At 39.7% G+C, this 10129-nt stretch overlaps 1 protein-coding gene across 2 annotated transcripts in view; it reads left to right on the top strand.

The window, feature by feature from the left end:
- Positions 1 to 1286: 1286 nt before the first annotated feature.
- fam184ab (family with sequence similarity 184 member Ab) overlaps positions 1287 to 10129 on the top strand; it is a 210165-nt gene continuing 201322 nt past the window's right edge. For both annotated transcript variants that reach the window (XM_084737868.1, XM_084737867.1), the window contains exon 1: positions 1287 to 1968. In XM_084737868.1, coding sequence (XP_084593994.1) covers positions 1807 to 1968 — 162 coding nt within the window. In that variant the 5' untranslated portion in view covers positions 1287 to 1806. The remainder of the gene's footprint in view (positions 1969 to 10129) is intronic.

The raw sequence follows: 10129 nt of genomic DNA, 5'->3' as shown, positions 1-10129 counted from the left end.
AATGTGTGGAAACATCTTTCTACACAACATGGGCTTAAATTCAAAGAATACTGTGCATTTGACACTATGCACAACTGCCAACCGAGCAGCATGTCTCTTCGCGCCACGCAGTCAGACTGAGCAGATTTTTTCTTTGACTGAGAAAACTTGAATGAAAACGAATGCTGCACAAATATCCTCTCATTTAATCCATTTTAGATAAAGACACACATACCATCCAGTTGAGATCTGGCTCCAAGTTTAACAGTGGAGGTTTTGTGCACCTGACTCACATGCATGCTTTGTTTCTAGTCTTTTTCACACAGAAAATCAAACAGGAGTCGATAAGGGAATTGATAGAGAATCAAATGAATAAGCAGAATAGCACCGGTCTTATCAATTTCAATCCCTACTCAAATAAAACTTTAGTTTTCTCAGTAGATCTTTTTCACAGCAGCCATTTTACATGAAACAGTAAGGTAAAAACAGGTTTTATCGATGAAACTAATTAGTAGATTAGCAAATCTTGTGCTCTGTTAGGTAAAAAGACTGATTCTGTCTATGGAGTTTGGTTACAGTAAATTTGACTTACAGGAACCTGCCACTATATAAGCCAAATATTGCTCTCTCCCAACCAACCAAACTCCACAGGCGAAATCAGACATTTTACCTCACAGAACATGGGAGTTTCTGGTCTCCCGCTGCCTTAATCTGTTAGCTAATTTGTGCTGTTTGCGTGACTTTGGTGTTTTAAAAGGACAGTTTGGATCAACCAAACTCACACAATAACACAAACAAATAAACAGACTGAGGCAGCAGTAGAGAACAACTCCCATACTGTGCGAGATAAAATTGCTCATTTTGCCTATGGATTTTGGTTTTTTTAGAGAGAGCGATATTTTGCTTATAGGACAGCGATTTCCCGTTAGAAAAGGCTGTCTGACAGTAAGGTAAAGTGGTGAAAATATTCTAAATGTAGTGTACTGTGCTTGAGTACCTCAAATAACCCCACTTCAAATTATCCGAACTGACCCTTTAATTAGCTAGTATCTTCGGTAATACCTGTGCTTGCGCTAGAATTTCATATCAATATGGCTGCCACGAAAAAAGGTCTCAACATCCCTCGCGTGTCACTTTCACCGTCATTTCCACCGCGTTTCTGCAATTCTTATGTGCACTCACCGTCCTCATTTAGAATTTTCCGACTGCACTTGAACACAGCGCTGCTCCCATCCTACGTGAATGCAGCATAAACTGTTGAGGTGATCCATGGCAACAGAGGAGCAGCAACCAACCGCTGAGCCTGTCCTCCACACACACACACTCTCTCACTCTCTCTCTCTCACACACACACACACATACCTTCAATCTGTACACACTCTCCGTCAATGTAGCCGGAATGCACCAACGAGGAATCACTCTTAGCGGCTCCCGTTGAGAAATTTCGGTATCAAGGTGACCGACCGGGAGCCACAGTCAAGCTGCCCGAGAACAGCTCCACACCAGCGCCAGGTGACAGCAGACAGGACCCGCACCTCGGAGCACTGAAAACAGACACATTTTTTGAACGGACAAAATGGTTGTAGCAAACGTTTCTGGAGCTTAAAATAACAAATTTCACCCTTTGGTGTACTATTATCCGTACTAAAGCAAAATGAAACCAATTTTTATCAGTTTGTGGGCAAAAAGGATTCGTCTTTTTTGATTTAATTTTTGTTGCAAAAAATCCGACACTGTCCCAGTCCTCTCCGCCGCCCGCTGGCCGTCTCAACAGCAGCGTCCAGTTTATTATTATCTCTCTTAAACATCTGAAGCATCGTGGTGAAGATGGCGACTGGGTCGGGTTGGCAGCAGTATTACTGCCCTGCCGGTCAGGGGAAATTTAGTTCATCCTCCGCATCCAGCATGTCCTTTCAGTCCGGCATCGCCATGGAATATACCCAAGACCTGCACCTGAAGATGAGCAAGAAAATAGCACAGCTAACAAAGGTAAGGAGTGTTTTTATGAGGCCTTTTCTCCACTCTCCCTGAGCTGTGTGTATCAACCCATGGGTTAAACCCTCTACCTCGCGTTTCATGTGTGGGAGCTGGGAACCAAACTCCGTTAGGAATTTCACGTATTTAGCAATCAATCTCTTACTGTTCAACGGTCATAACGGCCATAACAAAATTTAGATTCGCTCCTAAATTTCAAGAATCGTTTAGTACTTTCGGCGTCCATATAAACACACAAAGCACTAATTCTCCGTATGAAAATAATAAACTTTTAAATTTGGCACGCGCTGCTCACTGCAACTGATTTCCATGGAGGGAAACTGGGAATCGGTGATCAACTAATGATCAAAGTTGGATTTTAATTAAAATCCATTCTGCTAGATATTTGAATTTTATGCCGAATTAAAAAGCAACCGCTATTATTTACTTAAATATCTTAAGACACATGATAAAAGCGTGAATTCTACCCAAACAGCCAAGCAGGCTTAAATTGAGAAATCCTTCAGCGGAGTTTGGAGAAGATTCCTGAACGGCACGCTCGGGAGCTGCCTGGAGGCGAACCCGGTCTGTTCGGATCCTGCTGCATCCATCAATAGCGGGTCATTAGCCACCACAATAGTCAGATCAGTCATTAATCACCTACTGCAACACAGACTGCGCTGGCATTTTGTTTTACTTGCTCATGTTAATGTTGTTCTGGGGGCCTTATAAATAATTATGCACTTCCTCCAAACTTTGATCCCTCATGATGACAAGCTGCACTTGGAAATGAAACAGATTGAAAATAAGACACAGGCTTGCCATAACTGTGCGTCTGAATATCCTGTTAGAGCCCTACAATTCCCTTTCCCCCTTTCCTATCTGCTTATTAATAATATTTATTCCATGCTTTGCAATTCCCCTGTTGTTATTCCAGAACGTATGTGTCTTGCATTAGAATTTATGTGCCTTCTGATGCACATTACGCTTAAATATTTATTCATATGGTGCATGATCTTTAGTTCTGTGATAATGTATGAGTATATGTTAGATTTGGGATCTCATTAACAAGAATTAGTCCAGTTAAACATTTCATTTGCTTTGGTCCAGCTGAATATAGGATGCTATACTTTGTCTACACCAAGTGTACCTGTGGGCTTTCAAGGGCATTTGAAATGCTTTTTGCCCTGAGGAACAGCTCTTTCATCTCTCAATTGCCAAAATGACAGGGTTCCAACTTCAGAGTAGAAACCTCTCCACAACATTCACTCAGGGTCAAAGCATGTTTGTGGCCCTAGCATGTCATTATCATTAAGCAGCGCCTCACACATGTTTCCAGGTGGCTTTTTTGGAGATGCTGCTGAAGGGTTTGACACATCAAATCAGTTATATCACCCAAGGATTCGCCACTGATACTAACATAAGATTTGTGCCCTCAGTATTTCTCTTTGTGCTGAGGAAGTGGAGGCTGAAAAAAAAATCATAATTCAGCAGCCTTGGGCTAGGTGTGTGCCAAGCCTTTGTGCAGTATGGGCTCTTTAAAGTAACGCTGAAATAAAAAAAAAGGCTTCTTCACTTTGTTAGCTAATTCTTTATAGCTTAAGATGCAGTATACATGCTTAACAATTAACGCCAAAGAAGCTACACAGATTATTTGAAAGAGTTTTTTATTTATTACTTTATAGTTTTATTTTACCAGGAGGCACTTTTTTATACAATAATTCCAACCAACGGATATATTTTTATACAGTCATGCCCACATACGAGGGGTCCACCATCCTATTAATAATCACAAAACTGATATATTTGCAGTAAAAATGAAAATCTTTGTATCAAAGTTTAGAATGACACAAACTCCAACTCAAAACTTTGTTGAAATGCCTTTAAGCATGTGTTTAATTAAAACAGAACTTTTCAACATGATCCAAAAACAAACAGTGCAGCGAGCTGCAGGCAGCATTTCTTGAAGTTAACTGAAAATTTTGATAAATGGGCTAAATAAACAAAAGAGCTCCCTGAAGTTTTATAAAACTAGACTAAATACATAAAACATAGGCCTACATTATAATCTCTACCACATGTTGTGAGCCCTTCCCTTTATTTAGCTGACTACAATTTAGAGTTTTCACCTATTGGTACTATTTAGATGTCATCGCAAGGGAATACACTATGAAATATTCAGTATCCCCAAGTTTAAAACTGTATTATTATTTAAAATAAAGCTATAAAGTTCAGAGTGGAAGATTGTCAAAGTGGAATAGTAATAAAAAACTCTTTTGCATTACTTGAACATATTACAAGAAGTTTTTAACTGATTATGAAACAGAATGACCTACATAAGAAAATGACACAATCAGTGAGACGATTGGCTATTTCTGTAGAGTTATTCTGAACACCTCCATGATAAGAGTTTGTTTTATCCCTGTTTTCACCTGGATGTGTGGATGTATTTTACCAAAAAGGGCACAGATCAATGCTAAATGACACAAATGACAAAAAAAAAAAATACCAAAAAACATGCTAATTGGGAAAAATTTAGCATGAAACATTAAAGGTAGAATCAGTGGGTTTTGTCCGAACTGTTTGTAAATGCACCAGAAAGACAGTTGATTGTTGTTCTTTAGCAGGACAGCAAATACTGACATTTCAGGTTGGACAAGCGCAGAAAAATAAGGAAATACAGGCAGAGGGCAGGGATTCTGCAGACACCAGACACGTCTCGCCTATACATTGTGTTTTTAGAAAAACGTTGCATGTGATGCCTTCAAAATGAGTTGCCTCACCAGCTGTGTTAATGTGCATTATTAATGCACAATTCATTCCTTTCACATTTCAGTTAATTTCTTTAAGGCATAGGCTATAAGCATATATATTTAGTAGCATCAAAGTCTTGGAATCTAGACATTAATGCTTTTGTAAACCTCTGCCAAGGATTACTTGTATTACATTCAAATCTGGGCACTGAATGCATCATCATGCAGTATTATAAAGCTGTGTATAGAGCGTTTTTGTGTTTGTGCATGCGATATCTCAGTTCTGGACCAGTTTTGGGGGCCCTGGCAAGTGGCTATGAAGGGGTTGGACAATTGGATGCCTACAACACAAATTACTGAGTTAAAATTAGAACCCAATAGAAATGGGACTTTAGAGGGGAAAAAATCACACACAGTTCACGGTGAATTTTTGAGCTGAAAATAAAAGTAGATCTTTTCTATGTGGCTTGTGTGCTGATTTTGCACTGATGTGACTATGCAAAGGTATGGAGAGGGCTGTTTTCTTAAACAAATAACTTCATTAAAGAATATTAAAAATTTTATTTTACATCTTGAATAATTTAATACATTATTACATTAAATTAATAATACATTTAATATATATGCAAACCAATTGAAGAAATTAGCGCTGAGAAATCTCACATAATTTTTAATTTTATGGACATTTTTGTTAGACCCACTTATTGATACATGCTTTACATTAAATGAATCATCGAATAATCCATCCTGAAGGAAAAATAAGTCTTTCAAGCACAGTGAACACAAAATTGATTATGAAAAGTGAACATTTTATCAGCTTTATTTGAAATAATAACACAATGTTAAACCTACTTTCATTGCATATCTTATATGCTTATTTCCCTGATTGTGGCTGCAGAATATTACCAGGTAAAAGCTGAGGTGAGCAGCCTTTCCAACCAGCTAAAACAATAGCGAATGGTATTTTTATGTGTCAGGTCACATGATTTGCCACACACATTTTCCCACAGGCGTCGCATCTGAGCCTCCCCTCGTATCTCCCGTGCCTTGTTGTATTAGGCCACAACAAAGCAGGGGAATAGGCCGATAGCATGCAGGCCATCTGCTCGCGCTGACCGCTGATCTCCGCGGAGTCAGAGCTGTGCTCAGGAATAAATAGCAACCTTGAAACCTCTCTGAGCAGCTCTCTGACACATTACAGGCTGAATGATTTCTGGCCCTGCTGTGTTTGAGGTGGATGACTCGAGCGATCGAGGCATCTGAATTTTTTATCTCATATTCTGACTGGCCTACTTTAATCCTCCTCTTTCTAGCCTGTTTGTATATTGACTGATCAAGATGAGTTTCCTGTTTCCTGTTTTTTGTAGTTATGACAATCTTTGTATTCTGGATTTCTTGTTCCTTTCTTTGATATATTTTGGGGCATTTCAACTGGCCTGTTCCTCTTTGAATTTCCTGATTTCTGATGATTATCTGCTCTTAATACAAAAGTACAGTACAGAGGAAAAAAATGGACTGGAGCACAGACAGACAAAAAAACAAAAGTACAGCGCACAGCAGAGTTGTCAGTCAGCAAACATCGGCTCCATGCGCTTTTTTCAGAGACTTCATGCATAGTCAGTAAATCAGTCATTGATTGCTGCTCTCCTGTGGCATTGAATTTCATGATTCGTGATGCAAGACTTGTTTGCTGCCCCTGTTATTTAAGACTTCTCGCAGTAATTTTTAATCCCACAAAGCTGCTTCCCAGCCCTTTGTGTAGTCGAAGCTCTGCAAGGATTTTGCTGTCTTTTTTTTTTTTTTTTGGAAAGCCATATTTCATAAGTTATACTCTCTGATGGTTTAGCCTTTATTGTAGTTCCTCTGTCAAAAAGAAGGCAATGTAGGGGTTTTGCTGCTATGGCAACAACTTTTATATAAATTATAATTCAGGCCAGTGGCATGTAAGAAGTGGGCCGAGTTTTTTTTTTTTTTTTTAAAGGAATAAGCCTGATTTTGTAGCCTGTCCGCAGTGAATCAGGACTAAAGCTTGTGGTTGTTGTCTGTCAGAGCGCTGGGAAAGGGAGAGGGCAGCAAGTCATTTTGCATCGTCAGGAGAATGGCTTATAACAAATGTATTAGGCTACCTAGCCTAGGGTGTGTGTGTGTGCATGTGTGCGTGCATGTGTGTCATCATCAGCAATGCCTGACTGTCTTTACTGTCGAAGTGAATCAGAAATAGACCTCTGAGCGCTCCATGTATTTCCGGACGAAGCAATTGAAAGAGACAGAGATAGTGAAATACTGTAGTGTGTGTCTGTGTGTGTGTGTGTGTGTGTGTGTGTGTGTGTGTGTGTGTGTGTGTGTGTGTGTGTGTGTGTGTGTCTGTGTTTGTGTGTGTGTGTGCGTGCGTATGTGTACAGTGTTTGCAAGTCATATTCTGTAATCCTGCAGCACCACAGCATCATCGTGCACATAAACATTTCAACAAAGAACCATTCACATGATTGAAAGACTATTTTTTAACCACAACATCAAAAAAAAATCTGCTGATATCTTCCTGTCTGCTCTTCAACATTTCTGAAGCTTTGCAAAATCTGTCAGTTCTTTATGACATTGTGGAGCAGTTATACCAATATATGGTTGTACAGACAGGGGTGTATTTAGTGATTTTGGGGCCTTAGGCAAACACAAGCATGGGGCCCTCCTCATCCCTTGTTCTGCCCCTTTTTTAACCCTTGAATAATTAAGGCAGTAAAACAAACTATTATTTATAGTGGAGTGGAGTGCTGACGATGAATTTAGGAGTCTCAAAACCTCATGCAAGAGTCAACTCTGTGGCCTGGTGGTACAGCAGTGGATACAACTGTATCACTTGCCAGACAGAAGCTTGGCAAATAGGCTCTGGGTGGGGCGGGTGTTGTCTTTTAGTATCCTCCCGCTTCGTCTTTTTGTCAGCACCGCTACCGCTCGGGTAACTTTGATTCATTTTTCAAAACCGAGCCATTTGTTCCTGAAGCATTTCCAAAGATTTGCAGTACGATCAGGGAATAGTCCACGTTAGTAAGGAGGCCCTGAGAGTCTCATGAATTAAGAATTCTGACACAATTTTTCCATTTGATTTTTTATTTAGAAAGACAGTTATTTAGTGAAAATTTCTTAACCATAAATTTCTCAGGCATTTCATGGGGCACTTGATTGCTTGGGGCTGATCGTTGTCTAATGGTAAATTCCCCCATTGAAACATTATTCACAAACTGTGATAATGATGGGAATGAAATGATAACCAGTTTCAAGATAAACCAATTTTAAAACTGTGGCTCTAAAATATTCTGTGGCTCTGTCATATTCTTGACAAAATGACAAAATACTGAAAAATGTTTTTGCCTTACAACTCACAACAGCTGCTGAGCTCTCCTTGTGGGATTTTTGGCTGTCCTTGTATCCAACCGGGTGCTTCTGCTTGAGGTGGTGAAATTAGTTTGCTGCATTGCCCTGTTTTGTTGTTACAGTCTTCTTGCACTTCTTACATATTACTGTGGTTTATTGTACATCTTCACCAATGCTGAACTTTTAGAACTAACTTAGGCCTGGTCAAGAAAAAAACAGCAGCCATACCTACATCCCCAGGTGCTACAGTGATGTGCGAACAGCCAGTCGTTTCCCAGGTATGTTTTTTGGTTGCCCCATCGACACCTGAGAAACAGCATGAACTTACACGTGAAACAACAGACTTACACGTGAAACAACAAACGGTGTGACATGTGAGATGAGCAGAAACAGGCACAAAATGAGTGTGGATGAAAAACGACAGGTCAGCTCACCAGTGTGGCAGTCTGTTGTTTGATCAGTCAGACAACAGCTATCAAAAGGAGGCTCATAGGCTTCATATGGAGGGAGCTCAGAGTCCTTTGCATGGAAAGGAGCCACCTGAAGTGGAGGAGCAGGAGAGCGTATAGACAACATTTTGTGTATATTTGATTCTTTTTCTTAAATCAGGTTTAATTTACACATATATTTAGCTTTCTTTGTGTTTTTTCATTTGTAATTATTAAATATACTGGTAAAGGGTTGCAGTTTCTGTGCCCTGATGTTGGAAAACATTGAAAAAAATTGCATTTATGTATATATTATATATTCTGTATGAAGAATATTGGCAGTTATATCTACTAGAATTCTTTAACTCCCTAATATCGGCATTGACCCCCAAAATCTAGTGTCAGTTGCGCCCAACTCCTCACTGCATGTCACTACTTAGATGTAATTAAATTTCAAAATAAATGTAATTGCAATCTGTTACAGTTACTGAGAATAAATTTGTCATTAAACTAATCAAAAATGTTGGTGATTGCAAAATGGTTGCATCTGAATATTGTTTTGGGTTGCCTGGCAGAGATCTGCACTCTGCTGAGTGACCTCCTGTAGTTCATGATGATTCCACTCAAGTATGCATGAGTGTGTAAACTGAACTGCGTGGTCTGTATTATGCTGATCCAAACTGAGATAATGAAATGACTGGGTGTTGTCCTCTGATGATGGATGAAGTCATATTCTGGTTTAACTATTATCGATCAGAATTGGTCCTCGCTGTTTTGAGTCATTTGCTATTCATCATCATCATTCATCATCTCAAAACTGTCAAAAGGGTTGCTCCTCTCTCTGTTCTTCTTATCGAAACTCAAAAAAGATTACAAATCACAAACACTGCTGCAGAAACCGGTCGTGGCGGATGGCCGCCAACCCTGCAGCCTGATTCTATTCGATGTTTCTATCTATTAAAAGGAAATTTTTCCTCACCATTGTCACCTTAGCGCTTGCTTTTGGGGGAAGTGTTGGATCTCTGTAAATAAGATTATAAAGACTGCCTAGACCTGCTCTATATGAAAAATGCCCTGAGATAACTTTTGTTATGATTTGGTGCTATATGAAAAAATCAAGTTAATCCAGTGGTTAAATGTGGAAAATATTGGCAGACGATAATATCCAGTTTGTATTATATAAAAATATAAACGTAAGAATAGGATTTTATCACCAGCAGTGTGTGTGTGTGTGGTCTGTACCAGTGACTGAACTGGCTGGAAATACTGTTGAAAACACACAAACAAATACACCGTCATCACTTGGCAGCATGTGTTTGCGTGTGTGTGTGTGTTGTGAATGTGTGTTTTGTGTGTGTTGATGCCATAATCCAGGGGTGGTAGTGCAGGGATGTGTGCGGCCTGGGCAGGGTTAGAGAGCAGATGGTCGGAGCAACACGAGTCCAGACTTGGGAATAGAGTAGGGCTGATCCAGTAGGGATTTTAAAGTCCGATACTGCTCATTCAAAACCAAAGCTGCAGTTTGTGTGTTGCAGCTGTATTTTGTCAGAAGAACCTGCTGAGATTGTGTTTTCATTCGCAGTGGTACCGATACAAATAATTAGGGCTGCGCAACTAATTGCAGTA

This window comes from Lutjanus erythropterus, chromosome 15, assembly GCF_056507025.1.
Source record: "Lutjanus erythropterus isolate fLutEry1 chromosome 15, fLutEry1.hap2, whole genome shotgun sequence".
Taxonomy (NCBI): Eukaryota; Metazoa; Chordata; class Actinopteri; order Lutjaniformes; family Lutjanidae; genus Lutjanus; species Lutjanus erythropterus.
Note: the sequence above shows the minus strand (reverse complement) of the source record. Positions and strands in the feature narration are given on the sequence as shown.